The sequence below is a fragment of the Falco cherrug genome, chromosome 7, assembly GCF_023634085.1.
Source record: "Falco cherrug isolate bFalChe1 chromosome 7, bFalChe1.pri, whole genome shotgun sequence".
Lineage (NCBI taxonomy): Eukaryota > Metazoa > Chordata > Aves > Falconiformes > Falconidae > Falco > Falco cherrug.
This window is the reverse complement of record NC_073703.1, coordinates 34,203,577-34,223,195: the sequence shown is the minus strand read 5'-3', so window position 1 is coordinate 34,223,195 and position 19,619 is coordinate 34,203,577. Positions and strand designations below refer to the sequence as shown.

Here is a 19,619-nt window from a genome sequence, read left to right as displayed (position 1 = left end):
TAATCAGGATCATCTTTAGAGAGCTAATGTTGTGTTCTTGAAAAAGATAGGATGATTCTTCGTGCTGGTTTTAACTGGCTTTCTCTAGAATGGGTCAGGTTGGCTTTATTGGCATTCAGGCTGATTTCTTTCAGGTAGGCTGTTGGTGTTTCTGTCTCTGGTGTTTGTCCTAAAACTGCCTTTATTGTCAATTGTGCATTTTGCAGTCATTTCTACTGTTATTTGCACATACAGGAGCAATCTAGCGAGATCTCAGCCTTAAAAAACGAGGGCACAACGTCTCCAGAGCTCTGGGAGTGCTTCTTTACTATTTTTGGAACCAGCTCTATTACTTCTATTAATAGGGAGGCTTCTGGAAGCTTTCTCCTTCCCCTTGCCCCAAGGAAGCAGCCTTTCAGCCGAGCTTTCATTAATTCAGAATCTGCATGGCAAAACAAATCTAGTTTTACACACTAAATAATTCAGACATAGCTCATGGATCACGTGGCCTCGAATGCGCAGCATTAGTGTCTTCACCCATGCCCTGTAACCGGAGGATGCAGTAGCCATAGCCCTGCTCTGGGGTGGTTAGCTAGCCCCTGTTTATCATTCGGGGCACACAACAGGTTGTGCGGTGACAAGTGCCAGAGTAGGTGGTAGCTTTCTAGAAAGCAGAGTAGTGTGTGATCTGGGTGTGTCACCAGCACTGCAGCAGCATTGGCAAGTAAGGGATTTACTGTTTTTATTTTCCTCTTGGATCAAGCAGAACAAATCTAATGAGCTGGTTCTTAACTTCTTCCCAATTGAGCAATGGATGATGTCCTTACCCAGATTGTGCAAGACATCTGAAACCTTTCAGGAATAGTTGAACAAGAGAAACACTTGTAATATTTTTTTTCCCAATATTAAAATGCAGGGTTAACAAGGTGCAGCAGAGCTTATCTTTATTTTATTTTTACTTTTGTTGGGAGAGGGGATGACTTAGTCGTCACCTAGAGGACAGAATGCATGAGAGCTACAAATTTGAAGCCTTTCATTTGTTGACACGATCTTGGAAGCAAGACAGGTTCTCCCTGTAGTGCTTCATTAGAATAAGCATTTCATATGCTTACTGGTACAGCAAGTAGCGCTGTTTGACAGAAGTGAAGAGTCAAATACTGCCTTGGAGCCCTACATGCTCATTTCCCTGCTTCTGAAACAGTCTGTTTTGCACACTGTGCTTTGTGAACTGTTCCTTTCCACTGACTTGAAAGAAGCTAAAACCCACTTTGTAGCAGAGACCGTTCCTGGTGTGATTCAAGTCAGCTGAGTCCAGTCTGAGTTGCTGGGAACATGGTCCTGCTGGGCTTTGCTAGTGCCTGCCGGGTCCAGGGGTAAGTGGGTTCAGGAAGCTGACCTCTTGTGGGTTAATTTTCTCCTAGTTCAGCTCCTTGAGCTACTTCAGGTGAGAAATCAGATGGGAACCAGTGCTGATAAAGGGGAAGAAGGTGTGAGAGGGGTGAGACCCTGGCATGACAGGAATTAGAGTGACTGAAAGAGTTGTGGGGCTGCACAGTGTTTCGGAGCGTCCATGTGCTGCTCCCTGCTGACATGGATGCCCAAGTTCAAATTTATGTGGGAATCTTCAGACTTCAGTTAAATAACTGCTCTTCTGGTGTTAACAAGGGTCCAGAGTATGGATGGGCGCTTGGTGGAGCTTTGAGAAGGGCTGGAGTGAATTTGGTGGGGAAATGAGCCGAGGGCAATAGTAATGAGGTCCTGCTGCTTGGCCAGCTCTGATTCCTGGTGCCTAGAAGTGGTATGAGTAGGCTTTGGGGTATAAGTGGACACAGGAACATCCCACCTTGTGGACCCCCTGTGGCAGCTTTATTCCTTTTAGATAACATTAGATCTATGCAAATTTACACTTTTTTCCCATCAGACAGTGGGGAAGCTGAGCACACAAGGAAGGTTTCACAAGGCCAGCAATGTCTATGGTGGCTCCCATAGCCTCCTGCTGCAGGTGAAAAAGCCAAACTGCAGTTCACCAGGAGTGGAAGAATCTCATCTGATAGTAGTTAATAATCTTTGCACCTCTTAATGCTTGTGGGTTGGATACAGTGCTTTACTAATTACCTAGCTTCATGTGAGGGTTTGTTGGCAGTTGCGGGTAGATGGGAACACAAATGTGAGGTCACTCTGAAACTCCTTTTAGTTAAAACATGCTTGTTTCCTCTTGCGTTGCGTAAGACTTTCTATTAAATAAAGTAGTAAAACCTAGCTGGTAAACTTAGTGTTAAAAGGTGGTTCTTTAAGGTGTTTGAAATGGGTAGATATTGCATGAAGAACCCTAGAAAGAGAGGGTTGTGTTCCTCTAGGTGTCTAAGAGTGCAGTATGAGGAGCTGGTGTATCACTGCACTGTCCAGCCTAGTCTGGGAGCTGCTGCAGATCGCTGGTTGTTACCACAAACTGTGAATGTTGGGACTAGGGAGAGCTTTCTGCAAAAGCCTCTTGCTCAGGAGAGTGATACTCTTGGAGGTGTCCCAGGGTGGGGTTGGGGGATGGGGTGGTTTGGGGAGGGAAGGAAGGCTGAAAGGTTGGCTATGCTGGGAAATGGCAGAATTGCATGTCTGGTGAAATAAATACTTTGAGACAAGTACCATGTAACAACCTAAACTTGGGCTGAGTGGTGGGGGAATGGATGTGCAACCCTGCTCTTGCAAGAAAACAAAACCCCACACTGATGTCTCTATCATAAGGCCTCAGCACTGGCTGCTCTTTTTTAAATGTTTTTTAAGGAGTGCTTGTCCCCTCATAATGACAGTTCTTTGTTCTGAGTTTTCCTCTGAAATACTTGCCATTGCTTTCTTCTGCATCCTGAGTGTGCTGATGCTCTTTGCCCAGCTGATCCAGTGCAATGGCCCAGCAGAGCATCCTAAAGCTAGCCCTGCATGGAGGTGGGGTGGTCAAATGTGGTTTTACCAGCGGTAAAACTGCTCAGAACCAGTCCCAAGGCCATGCCCTCCTTCCTAGAAAGCAAATTTTCTAAAAGGATGGGCCCATCCTTCGAGCTTGTTGTTTACCAGTTATTATGGCTACTGTTTAAAACGCTTGCTCTTGCAGTGGAGCTTCAGCTACCAGAGTATCAAAAGCTGTAGTGTATTGCCGCACAGATGAAGAGACAGTGACACCCCTGCCCCCATCCATGCTGGCTGAGTTAATACATTTGTTTTCCTAAACTGCAGCAGTGTTCAAAACTGATAAGACAGGGAGTTCTGTGGGACCATTCAGCGACCTGCTGTCCATTGCTGAGAGGACGTGATGCTTAACTGCTGCCAAAATCTGAGTCCTTCCCACATCTTATGCATAAAGGCATATGTTTGGAGGTGGTTTCAGAAAGGGATAACAACACGATTAGGTTTTTAACTTCCTCTTGTTTTGTTTCTCTGTGCATCTGTATTTCAGTTTTCAGGCTGTGTCCAACTCTATGCAAAACTAGCAAATCAACTGAGGCACCTACTGATAAGGATCAGCCTTGGTAAAGAAACACACTGTGGTAGTTAAAGGGCAGTAAGTATCTGTGCTAGCTTGGATGGTGATTTTTTTCTTTTTTTTTTTTTTTTTAATTCACAAGTACAGCTTTTTACTACTTACACAGTAGGAATTTGTCAGTAGCTTGCTGGCATTAATAGTCTTTCAGCTCTTTTCTATAGCCCAGCAGCTAGAAGAGCGGGGGGGGGGGGAAAGCATGCTTTGTATGGAGCTGTGTTTAGATCTGTGCTGCAGTGCCTGTCTGAACTTGTCTGTTTTGTCAGCTTGTGCTTCCCTCTAGTAGGTGCTAGTCCCCTCTTAAACGCATGACATCCCACCATGCGATGCCAGTGCTAGGATCGGGGTTGTAGCTGTCCCTGACCTGAACCAGTTTGATGGTTTTGCTTCTCAAGCTCTTTACTGCAAACAAGATATCTTTTGGTTTCAATTTTTTGTTTGGCACTTTTATCATTTACTTCTCAATTGATCTGCAAAAAATTAGGACTAGGACAAAACATCAGGAATAAGGGGGAGTTTTGGCTGTTGAAAAAGTGACTGGCATTCTTGAAATGATATGGTTACACTTATTTGGGTGTGGATATAATCATGTTTCTGTGATATAGTTCCTGCTGAGTCTGAAATGCTAGTGTCAGTAAAGCCAGAAGCAAAGCCAGACAAAAGCTTGGATAAAAGTCAGAATTTCAGTGCCTCTTACTGATGGCTCATGGGAAAGTAATGATTTTCTGTTTAACTTTTGATTTTCATAAAGCACTAGGCATATGCTTTATTTCTCTGTGAATTGCTGTTTGTGGATATGTATTTTGCAGCCCACAAAACATCAGAAATGGCTGGTGTTTTATGCCTAGTTTTCCCTCCTGCAGGCAGGGCCTCCTTGTAGGCTCTGGGTAGTCCAGTGAAGATGGTGTTTAACTACAAAGCTTCAATTTCTGCCGCTGTTAACCGTGGCAGCCTAACTCCTTGTCTTTCTGAATTTGTGGAGTAGAGGGCATGCTCTCATCCCCCCACTCTGCCGGTGCAGTGCCTCGCTCGTCTTCATCCAACATGTTTCTTTGCCTTGTGTAGAGCTCAGCAGAGATTTTTTTTTTCATGAAGACTTGAATGTGTTTATATAATACTTTATAGACTACTTTAGGCTCCTGCTTACTCAAATGTAGGCAAATGATTGACCTGTCATTCACACTCACTAGAGGAATTGCTATGGCAGGCATCAAGTCAGATGGCTCTAAACCAGCTTCTGTTTTCCCTGCTTGGAAAGTCATCCTTCGTCACTTTCTTGGCGAGTGTGGCTACCCAGTTGGAGCGGGCTTTACGTCATGTTTAATATGTGTCAGTGTTAACAGAGGTAGCATGGACTGAATGGAAAACAAAGTGCATCAGTGTCAAGGTGATTCCCCCAAATACCCAAACAGTCTCATTCAGTAACTCCTGAGGAGGTAACAGACCACCAACAGTGTGATGCTCAGGTCTTAGATTGTGTTTACCTGGTGCACTTGGGAGGGCAGCCTGAAGACTTCGCCCTTCCCCCCCCCCCAAAAAAAAAAAAAGGGGGGGGGGGATGACACGGGACACCAAAAGTGCCAAAAAGGGAAAATGTCCTGATCACAGACTTAACAGTTAATAAATAGCCTACCAGATGACTCATCAAAAAGCCAGGTCTAGGGAATGGGCAAGTTATGGCCCTGACAGGAACCAGGGGAACCTGACACAGGAACAGGGTGGGCTTTCCAGGCCAGGAGGGGTTAGTGGCAGTGCAGAGCTGTAAAACCACACTGGTCAAGCACCAATTACTTATCTTATACACTGAGCTGTGCATATGTAGGTGCTTTTCTGTGTGGAAGTTTTTTCTTTGGCAGGTGTTGCGGAAGGGGTGATGTGAGAGGCTCCATCTCTGCGAGAGCTTGGCTGCCAGCAAGCACAAACCTCCGAACCTCCGGCGAGTGCCTCTGCCAGGCTGCGCTATGGAAATGCCACTGTAGGAATAGGGCAGCGGTAGGAGCACTGGGCGGAGCTGCTGGAAAGGAAAGAACAACCTGCTGTGCTAAATCACAAATCCCCTGGGGACACAGCTCTATAGTTAGCGTCTTCCAACGGCATTTGTTTATTGCAGCATCACTGTGCGTGGTCCTCTAGAGAGGAAGCAGACAATCTTTAAAACAATTGTTGGCAATTCAGGCTTGAGTATTTGAGTTTTTCCAGAGCTCTTTTGCTGTGTCACTCTTTCCTTTTATGTTCCAACTTGAAGGTTGTTTTTTTTTTCACCATCAAAGTACACGAAGGCGCCATTAAGTACATCAAGTGTCTACTCCAAGGACAAGGTGTAGAAGGCTGCAACCTAGTGCGAATGAGAGATAGTGCAGAACAGTTTTGTTCTGGTGAAATCTGTGGTCTTATCTGTGTGTGATGCAAAGACCGGGCAGCTTTCACAAGGCTTGGAGGCTGCATAGTGTCATGTTTTGTCCTTTATGTAATCACCCACATTATTTTGATTAAAATGCTAACGTTGACTCCTGGCAGCATCAAATCTTACTGCTAGCAGCGATTACCCTCCAAAGCTTGATGCAGTGCTAATCAGAAAGATCTTGTGCGTCCTGTTTGCATGGAACTCGGAACACAGCGTGTTCCATGGGAGGTGCCAAGGTAGTGCTGCAGTCATATATAAGGTGAAGGAAGCATTGTATGTGCAGACAGGCTGTTGGGGGGTGTGTTAGTTTGTATTTTAATGGTGTTCAGAAACTCGTGCTGCGATAATGGCATAATGGTGTTAAGTTCTTTTATATTGTTATATATATCTTTTGTATGTATGTATGTGTCTGCATATATGAGTTCATGTATTTTTCTTTTTCTTGGGAAAGAATCCTTGTCCTGACCATCTGTGCTTCAGTTGCTGCTGTACTGGAACGTGATCTTACTTACCGGTTGTTTGTTCAGTTTCTAGGTGGCAGAGACACGGTGAAGCTCTGTGTGGGGCAAGGAAAGCTGATGGGGAAGCCTTGCGTGTAACCCAGGATGGACTGGCTGTGACGGTGTGCCTTAGCTGGAGAGGTAGTTACGATGAAGAGTTCCTGCAGAGCTGGCCTCCACAGGGAACCGCTAAATTCCACATCTTCCACTTTCCATCAAGTCAAACGGTATGAACAGACTGGCTGGCTTGCCCATGGTTAAGTATTTAGCACTGATAACAGCCTTCTCCTTACTTTCCTATTGTCTTGAGTGTCATTCAAATGTTTGGTCTAAATTCTTACTTGCGAATAGTGTTTTATTGTAATCTTGTAATGGCTTAAAAGTAGAAACATTCTTTAGCATTTTTAATTGATAATGACAACTGTAGAGTCACTACAGCTGGTGCTGTACTTGGAGAAATCTTTGGGGTTTTTAGCAACAATTGTAAATTAGTTTGGGAGCATGGTTTTGTAGTAAAAATTGAAGAATGGCTTGTCATAGTAGGCTTTAAAACATACAGTCAGCTTAAAGCAAGTGGAAATACTGGCAGTCATTGTTGCGGTTTGTCTTACTATGGAGTAATTAAATTAGTTTAGGCTCAGATATGGTATTGCCCACTCTCCTGTGTGTCGTCTTAATAAGAAATGCATGATTGATTTCAAACACTTCTGCTTGTGACAATTAAGTGAACGCCTCTCACTGTGTCTCATTATAGGAACACCGTACAGAACAACTTGTCCTTATGCAAATGCAAGAACAAGCCAGTTTGTTTGAGTTCAAACTACTTGAAAATATATGTTTCTCTCTTTTTTTTTTTTTCTTTTTCTGAAACCAAGACTCTTAAACTTCCTCAGTCTGGAGGAAGAGAGCCAGCTTTCTGGTTTCCAAAAGCTGTGTGGGTTTAAAGCAAAATTTAACCTTTGTTCTTTGTGGTTGTGTAGACAGCATATGCTTGCTATGTTAGTTTCATGGTAATTTAGTGCTGGAAGAGACTTCCTGGGTCACCCAGCTCCTTGCTTTCCCAAGCAGTATCTCATAATCCCTTTTGTAAACTTGGTCCACCCTAAAAACAGTTATGTCTTTTCTTCTCTCCTCCCATAGATTAAGCCGTTACCGAAGATGTGTGATTAGGAACCTTCTTTTGATTTGCAGAAGTGCAACATTTGTGCCAGCTTATATACTCATTTGAGCTAGTGTGTTTTTTTATTAACTTTTGTCTAAGGACTGCTTCTTTTTTTCAGTGGTTTACTACTTTTGCTGTATTCTATAAAATATGGTTGTATAGCCTCATCTGTGGTTTTGCTGTGCTAAATGACCCAGGTGTTACCTAGTAGCTTCTTGAATAAGAAAGTGTGTGTGTTCTTGTTCTCAGTGTGGATGTATCACTTTTGAGTGGTGTCAAAAAGTGTATGTCGTGTTCCAGGGCACAATCTGGCAGGAGGGCTTTTCACTGCTGCCTTGAAAGTATCACAGAATCTCCTCTGCTTACCTCTGTTTCACGGATATGTCTGTGGTAGCCAATGCACCTTTCTTAGTTACCTCCAAAACTTCTTGGTGTTCAGCTTGCTGGTGCATCACCATCTGTATTTCAAAACTTGCTTCAGTTTCTGTTACTTGATGTTTTGTGCCTCTGCATTTTTGGAAATGCCTTCATTTCTGTGAGTGCACCTATAGTATTTGTGCTGAGGTAATTCCTAACAAAATCGGATGTTCCCAAGGCTGATTTTAGAGGCATGTCTTTGGTTTCCAGGCTGGTATTTTCTTATTCAGCATCACCTGGCGCCGTCTGCTGCTAAGCCAGCTCCTTTGTCTGTTTTCCCTTCCTCTGCCAATCTGTCTTAGCCAGTAAATCTCCTTGTGCCTTCTGAAGTCCATGTGAGGAAGATGTAGTACATTTGTCTAAAAAGATTACTTTTTTGAGAACCTTCAGGTTAGTCTGGCTTTTTGAACTATTTCCTCTTCCCCCTTTTTCCCTGTGTCACCTTAATCCTCTTTGCTTGCAAAGCACCTTTATATTGAAATCAGACTGCCAGGCCCAGAGAGGCTGTGATCTCTTTCTCCCTTGCAGTGCCGCTTCCGATGTGCCACATTTTATTAACTCAAATTTTTGCCTTTCAAGAGGTTTATAAACCTTGCTTCTAGGCCTGCAGTTTATGAGCCTGTCTATTTTGGATTCTAAAGCTGACATGAGCCAGTCCTCACAATTTTCATGAAGCTTTGTAATCCTCCCCCTCACACCAATGGTTTTGTTCAAATTAGCCCCTGGGCTTTTGCCTTCAAGATCACTGTTCCCACCCCTCTTTAAAAATCATGCAAAGTTGAATTTGGTGTCTTGTGCTGTACCTAGAGTACTCTTAATCTCTGCCCTGACCTTGTTTGCAGCCCTCTTTCTCTCTCTGTCCTTTCCCACAAACTGAAGAACAGTTTACCATCTTTGTTTTGAAATCTTTTTGCTGTGTCTTAACACTGCACCGGTTCTCTTGTTTATTCCAAGGCTTCTTGATCGCTTAAGATACAGGTTTCTAAGTGATGTGACCTGGTGACTCAAAACCTGTGTCTGCTTCTTGTATCCTTCCTGAAGGAGGAATGTATTCAGGTGGTTTCTTGTGTTCTTGGGATGTGTTGTTAATAATGAAACCAGCTTTTTGACTCCTGGAAAATGCTTGCTGGGTTGTGCTGTCTGCAGTGAAATCCTTTGCACTGCAAGGCAGCTGACTTCATGATCCAGTTCCTTTCGGTCTTGAGTTTCAAAAGAACAACCTGATGACTTGCCTTCAATCTACTTTTGCTTATTCTCTCTTTTGAACTTTGAATTAAATAATAAAGATAGTGTGGTCCAAGGTTAATTGCTACAACCTCTCATGTGTTCTCATTATGTATGCACAAAAATGAGGACTAAATAGCATCACTCTTGTGGTTCATTAACTGCTTGAAGAAATTTGTTGTGCCGTGATATTAAGAAAGGTCTAGGCCCTCTTGCAGTCAATAAATTAGAAACCAGATGTTAAGAAAGAACATTTCCAGAAGGAAACATGTCACTTATCTGTGCTGCTCTGGGCAGTTGTATAAAACCACCACTTCTTTTCTTACCATGCTTCTGTGATTTCTTCTCACCTTAGCCTGTTCCACCACAGGCATGTGTGCTATCCTATCATCGGAGCTACGTGTTTCTGGAGCATCTTATAATCTTGAATACCAAATCTTTCAGTTTATTTTGTTCCCTTCCGCTTTGTCATCCCTGTGTCATCTGTAGTACAGTTGGAAAGCGGGGAGCATGGGTTTGAGCTTCCTCAGGCTCAACAAAGAATTGCTTCTATGTCACTTGCTTCACGCTAAGTGCTTTTGTATAAAAGACTGGCAAAGCAATGGCACTTGTGTAGAATTTAGAAGGTAGCTGAGGCTGCTGTGCTTTATGCTGAAGGGCATATGTGTGTGTGTTTACTTTAAAATGTGTTTAAAACTTACTAATGGGTGGGATCCCTCAGACTAGAGTAGTCTGTGTGTTGGGCTCGGGTGTGCAATCTCACCTTAAACCTCTACTTGGTGAAGAAGATGGATTTTATACGCGATAAATTTTTTAGCTGCTCCTGTGTGCAGTTGTATTTGGATGTTGTCAACACCAAAGTCAGGCCATTTGAATGCCTGGTGTGGGTGAACAAGCAGTGGGGGATGCAATAAGAGTTAGACACCTACTTTGCATTTAGCACCTCGGCTCTTCTGGGCCAGCTCTGCCCCACATGTTCAGCTTGCTCCTTTTTCTCCCCAGGCTCGCTGTTCAAGTGGAGAGCGCCGCTTCAGCAGTCCGATAACTTCTGTTTACCTTCAAAGCCCACGAAAATCCTCGCTTGATCTCTGATGCAGGAGGTGGTTTTGCAGGTGCTAGGAGGTGGGTCAGGAGCGGTTGCTTTAATATGAAGTTACTGCTGCAAGGGAGTGGGTTTTCTAGAAATTGGATGCCTCCGCAGCTGCTGAAGGCAAACCCGCCCCTGATCTGGAGCATCGTGCTTCCCAACCTGCTTTTCCCCAAGCTTGGACACTTGCCACATGCCAGAACAAGCTCCACTGAGTAGCAGAGTGTCTTCCATCCCGGCTGCTCTGGCTGGGATTTTCCCGCCCCGGCAGGATCCGTGGAATGCCTTTGGAGCAGCTCTGTCTGCTTTGCCTTGCCCTGGCAGTGCGAAGGGGATGGAAATGGTGCTGGAGACTGAGCCCAAAGGACCCACCAAGTTCTTCCAGAAATAACAAGGGGTTGACCATAGCTTAACTTGCATTCAGTACTCAGTCCTTCATAATTGTCAGTGTCCTTTAGAGAGGAGCAAAGCTCTATAGACAGAGAAATGGGATGCCAGGGAAGAGAAATGCCTTGCCAGAGGTTTGCTTGCTGTGGGTTTTATTGTAGTTAGGTTTTTTCTTTCTTTTTTTTTTGTTTTTGGCTCCTGCCTTGTGTTGGTATGTCCTGAGGGTTTTTTCAGAGTTGTAGTTGGCACTGCATGTGCAGTCAACAATGCTAGGAACTTTTGTCAACTGGGGTTAAGTGTTTACAAAAAGAAATCCACAGGAAACTTTGGGGTTTTGACTGAAATTTTCACCTTAAAACCTTCCGGTGCTTTGCCCAGAAAACTTGCAGTGTGATTATGTTGTTTGAGCAGATCGCATGTTGTTGTTGTTGTTGCTGGCCAGAGGAAATCTGTTGGCTTCGTGGGGCATTGTGAGAGTCCCTGACCCAGGTGCAGTGAGGGGCAGTTGGGCTCTCTGGATCTCAGAAAGGAGCAGTGAAAACTGAGCCTTTTCTACCAGTTTTACCTCCAACTTTGGAGCTGCCGTTAGAGCAAATATATTATTTTTTTCAGGCTGCTGTGATTTAGAAGATACGTAAAAAAGGATGCAGAAAGATTCTGACCAGCTTGGTGTGGCAGCTTATGGGTTTTCCCTTCAGTAGAGAGAGGAGGGGTGCGTGCGTGCCTGGGCATGTATAAAGGCATATATTTCCATATCAATCCGTTGTAGTAACTAACGTGATAAAACTGTAGTGGAAACAAGCTGTAGTTACAACCTGTAAAAACAGCAGTGTCATTCCACAAGTGTAAGTATCCTGTTTTTCAGATGCAGCTGATGAGAAATAGAAAAACTGGCCCTTTTATTTCATCATCCTAAGGATGGAATAACAGTATAAAGACAGCAGAGCTAGTTGTTTCAGTGCTGATCGTTCCTGGCAGAATTATCAGCAGTTCAAAATGGCACGTTTAGGATTGAAAAACCTTTTATGCTTACTCCATGAATTTCTGACGAGTAATCTCTCAAAATGAAATTGGAAAGCTTGATGACTTAAAGGGTGGAGGGGAACAAACAGAATTATTCTGGAATTAAGTATCATAGGGAATTGTCAGTGAGTTCACCTTTTAACAGCTACTTTTTGTGTGTTTAAATATTTAAAAACTTAACTTCAGCTGCCGCAATTCTCTGCTTGCCAGCACTGAAATGTTGTAGAAAAAAGGTATTCTGTGGGTGAGGGCTGGGCTCTGGTTCATCTTCAAAGAAACTTCTGCTGGGAAGCCTTGTTCTAATTCTGGGAGCTAGAAATGAAATGTGCTGCTGCTGTGTGAGGAAGAAGCTCTGTTTGCCTCAGAGTTTGTTGTTCTTAATGCTCACCACAAAGGGTGTGGGAGTGGGGGCTTGTATTTTCCAAGTGACACCTTCAGGTAAGGTTTGTTACTAACTCTTCTAAAATGGAAGTTAAGTTCTCTTCCCCACTGCCTGAAAACTGGGAGGCAGATGGCACTGTGTGATTCAGCTGGTCAGGTGGAGTTAGCAGTACTCTTTATAGCTGTCTGGAGTTATTAAATGAAGGTTTTCTTTAAATCTGGATCCATTAAAACAGTGCAATGAACTGAATGCTGAATTCAAATGAGGCAATTATTCTGGCAGTAAAACTTCTGACTAAGGCATAATTTTGTTATGTAAATTATAACTTTTCAACCTTAAATGGTATTGTTGGCTGAGCCAGGGACTAACTGAAACACAGGAGGAAATATAACCTTAAATGAGAAATCTGTAATAGGTGAGGCATAACTCTGCCCTTTTGTCTTTTTCCATAGACCAGAAATAGCTGGGAGCAGCTGAACCAACTTTGCTGGCTAAACGTGTCCTCTAAGCATGTTGGGGTAACCAGTTTGGTCCTGTTTTCATTCGTATAAAACCTGGTCTCACGTTCGTTTTGCATCTTCTCTTAATGAAGGGTGTTGAACCGATTGTCCTGCTCGATTCCTGAAAACTGCTTGAAGAAAGCCTTTTAAAAACACGTTCAGCTCATCTTTCTAACACCCTGGCATGAAAACTCATGAATTGAATTTGATCTTCTGTTTCTAGCTCATGAGACTGAACGTGCGGAGTCGTGTATTTAATTGTATTCACCTCTTCTCCCCAGGGTACGGTGGTGGGCAGCCATCAGAGCTTTTCTTTCTCTAGTCTGAAAAACCCAGCTCCAAAATGCCCTTCTGGGTGGAGAATGCAGGGCCGCAGGCACCGTTCTCTGCAGCGGCTTGCTGCAGTGGTTCACCTGCTGCTCTGGCCCGAGCACATCCGTGGCCTGACCCTGCTTAGCTGTAAAGTGCAACCGAAATGAGGCAGACCCTATGGAAAACGAAGCTGGAACAAACTACAGCAGCACTGACTCCCCATTCTCCCTTTTCATCTATTTCAGCACCCTGAAGTTCTATTTTTATCAGATTATTTCAGTTTTTAGCATCCAACTGAGAAGGCAAACAAAACAACTCGGTTGCGTTTTGCAGAGGAGACTGAATTGGGAGGTGACCCAATTCCAACAAGAGCTGGAAGTGGCATGCAGAAGGCATGGGGAGAGATCTAACCCAGGGACTAGATCGGGGTATCTGCAGTAATGAGGACTCACATCGTCACAGGCTGTAGGTGAACTGCAGATGGTTTTGGCACTGGTTGCAAGAGTGAGGTAATGATCTTCCTATGCAATTGGGAGGGGAGAGAACATAACGGCATCCCTTTCCAGTGTCTGCCTCCTGGCCTTCAAAGTGCACTGCATGGACCAGAGGGGTCCCCTAGGTTTTATGCACGCTCCTAGGAAGGTGAACCAAGCCCTTCCTCTTGATGTACCTCGCCAAATCCTCTACCAGCACTTGTCACCCATCCCCTCACTTCTTATCGCTAGGGCCAGGAGGAGGAAGCAAAACCTCAGGGGTAAGCAGTGGTTAAGCAGCATGGCCGCTTCTGGTGCAGAAGAGGTGCAGGTGGTGCCTGGCTGAGTTGTTGCCCTTGTGTGCTTGCGTGTGTTGTGTTAGCAGCTGGAAGTGGAGCATCTTGCTTTCAGAGCCTTCCCTTGGCCAGCTGCGGTGCTCTCTGGCTCAGCTCTCCGTTCTGCCAGCCGTTACTGTGGACAGTCTGCAGCCCTGGCTATCCTGTTGGGCAGGGCTGCCCAGAAGGTCCCTGAGCTGTGCTCCAGGTTGCTCCTACGGCATGTCCATGTGTGTTCTAGGTCAGTGTCTGCTGTTAAGACTTCCCTCTTACAGCCATCCTGTGCGCTCTGGAGGGTCTGCTCGAGGGGTGGGTGTGCTGGGTTCCTTGCTCCTTGTGTGCTGACCCCATGGGTACCCTGTGTGTAGCATCACTGAGGGAGTCTTGAGGTAGGTGTGTGTCCCAGCTGCACCGTGGCATGGCAGGGAGAGCCCAGCTGGACTTTGGCTGTGTCTGTCTGATACAAACCTATTATGTGTGCGAACTGCAGGTGTTAAACTATAAATTTGACCCACTTTTTAGACATTATAGCTTGAGTTTTTTGATTAAAAGCTGTTTTTAGGCTAGAAACGCAATACTAAAGCAGTTGTTTTGGTGGTGGCTGTCAAGGGAAACATACTCTCTGTCTGTGTCCGTATCAGCTTGTGGTAAATGTGGCATTGAGCCTGCTGTTCTCAAACTAGCAAGCGTGGATTATCCGTGTTTCAAAAAGTCCTTTTTGAACCTTTCAACAATTCAATTTGAACCTGTAACAATTCAAAGATTACCATGGAAACATAATCTATAGTTAGTTCTGTAATATGCTTATGTGATACTCCTGGGAGAAGAGGCTGAAGTCTCCTGATAATTGCATCCCATGTGGCAGTGCCCTGGGCTTTTGTGGTTTTGAGCTTTGAATTGAAGATTAGTGCGAAGGTGTAACTGAAAGGAGGAGTCGAGTGCCTGGGACTGTTGCAGCAGTGGTGCTGCTGCTGTAATGTCAGCAGCATCCAAGTGTCTCCTTTACAGCTCTTAAACTTCTAACCATAAAACCACATCCTTGAAAGTGGTTCTCTTCAGCTGTATGTGCTGCTTCTGTCACTTTTTTTGGAGGGCCATGTGATATATATAGCATAAGAACCCTTATGGGAAAGCACACCAGATTTGCCTTTGTTGATACACTAAAGGATAGGTTTAATCTTGGGTGGTATTAGGGAATCGGATATCTGCTGGGATCTCTGATGAATATAATTACACTCACTAATTTTCCTTTTCAGCTTTAACTGTACTGTATCTACTGAAAAGAACATATCTATCTATATATCTGGTAGCTAATGTCAAGATAAACCCTTTGACCCACGTGTACCTTACAGCTGGATTAAATGAACGGACAGAAGGATAGCTCTGACTCTAGAGTCTGCACAACACATATAAGTTAAACGTTGGCATTTCTCCTTGCAATTCCCTGGAAACAGATTTCTGTAACAGGAAGATCTCTGCTGTCCATAAGATCATGATCCTGTTACAAGGAGTTCTCCAAGGGCAGGTGCTGCATCCTTGGTTGCTGCTTTTCCTTTCTCATGTGTCCCTGTTGAGGTGTGGGCTGCTTGACATGGAGTGGGAGGTATGCTGGTGCCTGCTCCGGGCTACCTTCTCTAATTCCAGGCAGGCATATTTTGCAGCTATAACTTCTTCCTTTTCTCTTTTCCTAGGGTTTCTGGTATGCACTTAAAGCCATATCTGAAGTTACAGAAGAAAGAGCGATCTCCAGAAATAAGCCAGGATTCTCTGAGAGGCTCACCTGTGAGCCATCAGAGACCAGCACAAGAAGAAAAATATACCAACTGCACCAAACTGAGCGTTTTCCCAAAACCCTCCTTTGTGACTCCATCTCAAAAGCTTCTGGGGATTATTTATCCAAATACTATGTGCAATATGAATGGGAAAGGCCCAGCGGATGGTCCAAGTGCAAGGGAAAAGAAGAATGCCCTCTCTGCAACCATCCACCAGGGAGAAGAAGAAGGACCGCTGGATGTCTGGGCTGTAGTGAAACCTGGCAATACGAAGGAGAAGATTGCGTTCTTTGCAGCCCAGCAATGCAGCAACAACAACCGGCTAGGCTCTGTGAAAATCAAAAGCACGTGGGATATTGACGGAAGAACAGCTAAACGCAGGAAAAAATCAGTAGATCTTAAAAAAGCCAAAATTCAGCTGGAAAGAATGAGGGAGGCAAATGCCAGGTGCTCCCAGCCAGAGCCTTTCGCCTGCGGCATCGAGCACTGTTCGGTGCATTACGTGAATGACAGCAGTGAGGGTGTGTTCCCAGGCCGGTCCCTCTCGGTGATAGAGATGGTAGCCTTTCTGGAGCAACGAGCAAGTGCTTTATTGGTAGACTGTGCTAAAACCTGCACGCCTGCTTCTGCTACGAGGCTGAGCGCTCAGCCTAAAGGTGCGCTTCCCAGCTCAGACCTTTTCTCCTCTGCCGGGGCCTGCGAGGTCCATGTGGAGAGGGGACCTTGCAGCAATAGCGAGCAGCAGCAGAGCGAGCCTGTGCGTGTGCTGGACATGGTGGCCAAGCTGGAGTCAGAGTGCCTGAGGCAGCAGAGCGAGAGGGAGGCTGGGAGCCTCTCTCGGAACAACAGCTTCCGCAGAAATGTCGGGAGGGTGCTCCTGGCGAGCGGCACCCAGCCCGAGGGCGAGGTGGGGAAGGTCTCCTCGGGGGTCCTGGCTCAGGGGGTTGGCTTGGAGGAGGCAGGGGTAGCAGAAGCTGGGTATGGAGGGTGTTGTGGTCCTCTGGGTGACACAGAGTTGTGGGATGGTGCTGCCTCTGCTCAGCAGCCTTTTCCTTCTGGGCTGGATACTCAGATGGGGAATGTGAATTCGGGACTTGCTCATACAGCATTGGCTGTAGCTGCTGGCAGGAGTGATTCTGAAACGCGGATCGAGCCTCCCAGACCCCTGCTGTCTGCGTGTCCAGCTGCTGCCAGGTTGCCGCCGGATTCCTTGCGGAGCAAGAACGCGACTCTTGATTGCATAGCGAAAGAGCCTGTAATTTTCCCAAAGCAAAGTCTGCATCCTGCTAGGAAGGAGCCCTTATGCATCAGTATATCGGTCACCAAGACTGAGAAGGGATGCAGGAAAGAGAAGCTCTCCAACTCCAGTGCTAGTGAAGATCCGCTCCCAGGGAGGCTGTTCTTCCTCCAGGCTGACCAGCCTGCTGCTCATGAGCAACAGCCACTACGGGAAAGTACCCAAGAAAAGCCAGGAGAAGTAGTCCAAAATGAGGATGAGGATGCCTTGGCATCTGACAGGTCGTGTGTCAGAAGCGGTGTCCCTACAGAGCCATCTGCCCTTCCTGTTCCTCCGACAGAAGGGGCTTTGCAAGTACTTGATGCTTCCTGCTTAAAAAGGCAGGTTTCGCATGACTTTCTGGAGACCAGGTTTAAAATCCAGCAGCTGTTGGAGCCTCAGCAGTATATGGCCTTCTTGCCTCACCACATCATAGTGAAGATCTTTGGATTGCTTCCTACTAGGAGTCTGGTTGCCCTCAAATGCACTTGCTACTACTTCAAATTCATCATTGAATACTACAACATCAGGCCAGCAGACTCCCGCTGGGTCCGTGATTCCCGCTACAGAGAGGACCCTTGCAAGCAGTGCAAGAAGAAGTACGTGAAAGGGGACGTATCGCTGTGCCGGTGGCATCCCAAACCATACTGCCAGGCTTTACCCTATGGGCCCGGGTACTGGATGTGCTGTCACCGGTCTCAGAAGGGCATCCCGGGCTGTAAGTTGGGTCTTCATGACAATCATTGGGTTCCTGCCTGCCACAGCTTTAACCGTGCTATTCATAAGAAAACCAGAGGAGCGGGAGCTGAAGTGGAAGAGGAGTATTAGTGCACATACACTTTCCTGCGAGATTGTTTGGGGTAGGAGGAGATTCTCATGCCTTGTGCTGTTTACAGTGTATATAATTGTTGTGTGTTTTTTCACAGGGCTATGAAACTGCACATACTTAAACACAAGAGCCTTTACCTTTTAGATTAAAGATAGCTTTTAGTCCATCTATGTAAATAACACTATAAAAACTAATTGTACATACAGAGTCTACAGCTGGCTGAACAATGTAATCACTACAATGCAGCTATGATAGTGTTGCGGCTATAGTTGTGTGTGGTTTTAAGTGTCTTGTTTCAAAATCTGTATATCCTGTATAATATATGAATGTTTCTGAGAAGAAACTCTAAATAGGTAAAGGTCAACTTGTTTAAAGAATCTGCAGACAACTTAACTGGACAACCCTAAAGTTAGACTAGAACAGGTCCATTATAGTAGTGTGGCAGTGGATTTAAAAAAAAAAAAAAAAAAGAGGAATATTATTGTATAGTCAGAGTATAAAAAGTTCTTGTCTACCTTACCCGTGCTCTGTTTCTTTTGTTTGTGGTTTTTTTTTTTTACATAAATAAAATGTGCATTCCTAGATCTGCCTTACCAGATTTTCTCTTGTAAGACTTTTGCCCCACAATAAAAATAATGTAAAACATGTGGCAGAAACTTGGTACTGTGAAGTAGTTTGGACATGCTTCCTGTAGAAAACTAGTCATCCTCCTAAAAAAGAAACAAAAAATACCCCAAAACTTAATATTACTTGAACAACTCCCTGCTGTAACATTCACAAGTTCCAGCTTTTCCTTTCCGTCCCATCAGCTGTGTGTGCAGCAGAGGCTCCTGTTGTTGGGAGGGCTGGTGCTAGGTCTGTAAAACTTGCAAAAAGGGGGGCACTCTGCTTTGAGTCCTGCTCCTCAGCTCTTGCACCAGCCCCTTACTGGGCCCTGGATGCTCGAGGATGTAGTGAGTCCAGCAGGAGGGAAGTGGAGTTGCCTTGGCTCAGCGGTGTGCTGGAAGCTTTGCTGTCTGCTGTACGCTGAACTTTTCCCTTGCAAGAGGAGGGGTCCTTGCAGTGCTTTGCCCTGCTCTGCTACAGCCTCTGTCATCTTATGTCTGAGGTGCGAGTTGGTGCTTTTGGAGGAGAGTTGTGAACGTTTGCATCCGAAGAGCAGGTGAACAGTAATTCCTTGAACTCTGCACGGGAGCTGAGAGTGGCATCTACTTGAGTATTTCCTCAAATGCGTTCCCCGCTGGCAGTCCTGTGTTCTGGGCTCTGCTACAGCCTTCCTTGCTACAGCTCACTGCCTGTGGGGATGAAGAGTTTGGAAGCCTGGGAATGTACCCTGGACAGCCCGGCAGCAGCGTTTGGTTCCTGGGTGCGGAGTAGTGGAGCAGCAGCTGTTCAAGCAGCAAGTGGCACTTGTGCCTTTGCCTTGCCCCAGTCCCTTCTCTCCCCGCGCTTCGTGCCGTTGCTGTTTCTCTGCCCCTTCTCAGGACCAGGATGGACACAGAGCGATCATTGCTGCAGCTGGGGCAGACAAAAACCTCTGACCTGGTGCAAGAAGAGCTGGTGCCCCCTTCCCATGGGGCTCACCCGGGCTCCTCCTGCCCTGCGAACCCCAGGGGAGCACCTGGCAGAGGGCAAAGGGCTCTCCACGGGAGCAGCATCAGGAGGGGGGGCCGTGCACGCAGCGCAGGGGTGTGGGGGGGTGAGGAAAGCTGCGGCTGTGGTGGCCAGGCTGAGCCCCCCGGCTCCCTCCCTTTTGTTTGCCTAAAACTGGTGGGATCGCGTGGAGTGCCTGGCACTTTGGAGTGGGAGAACAGGAGGGAGGAGAGGGTGGAGGATGAAAGGTGGAAGCATCTGCCTTTTATTCTCTCTGTTAACAGTGAAAGAAAGAAAACAGAGCCCTTCCAGCATGAAGTGCGGGTTGGGTGAGCCCAGGATGCTCACGGTAGATTTAAAGAGTATGTTTGGTTTTTTGCTAGTCCCTGCTTTACCTGGTGCCTGCCAGGCTGCGCGTCCCACACCCCTCCCCGG

The 19,619-nt window shown here is 45.8% G+C and overlaps 1 protein-coding gene across 5 annotated transcripts in view; it reads left to right on the top strand.

Annotated features, from left to right (window-relative positions):
- FBXO34 (F-box protein 34) overlaps positions 1–18,175 on the top strand; it is a 40,318-nt gene extending 22,143 nt beyond the window's left edge. For 3 of the 5 annotated variants that reach the window (XM_055716381.1, XM_055716379.1, XM_055716380.1), the window contains 2 exons: positions 6,440–6,639; positions 15,406–18,175. In XM_055716381.1, the coding sequence (XP_055572356.1) occupies positions 6,563–6,639; positions 15,406–17,590 (2,262 nt within the window). In that variant the 5' untranslated portion in view covers positions 6,440–6,562 and the 3' untranslated portion in view covers positions 17,591–18,175. The other 2 variants (XM_055716382.1, XM_055716383.1) reach the window with 2 other exon arrangements.
- Positions 18,176–19,619: the final 1,444 nt, after the last annotated feature.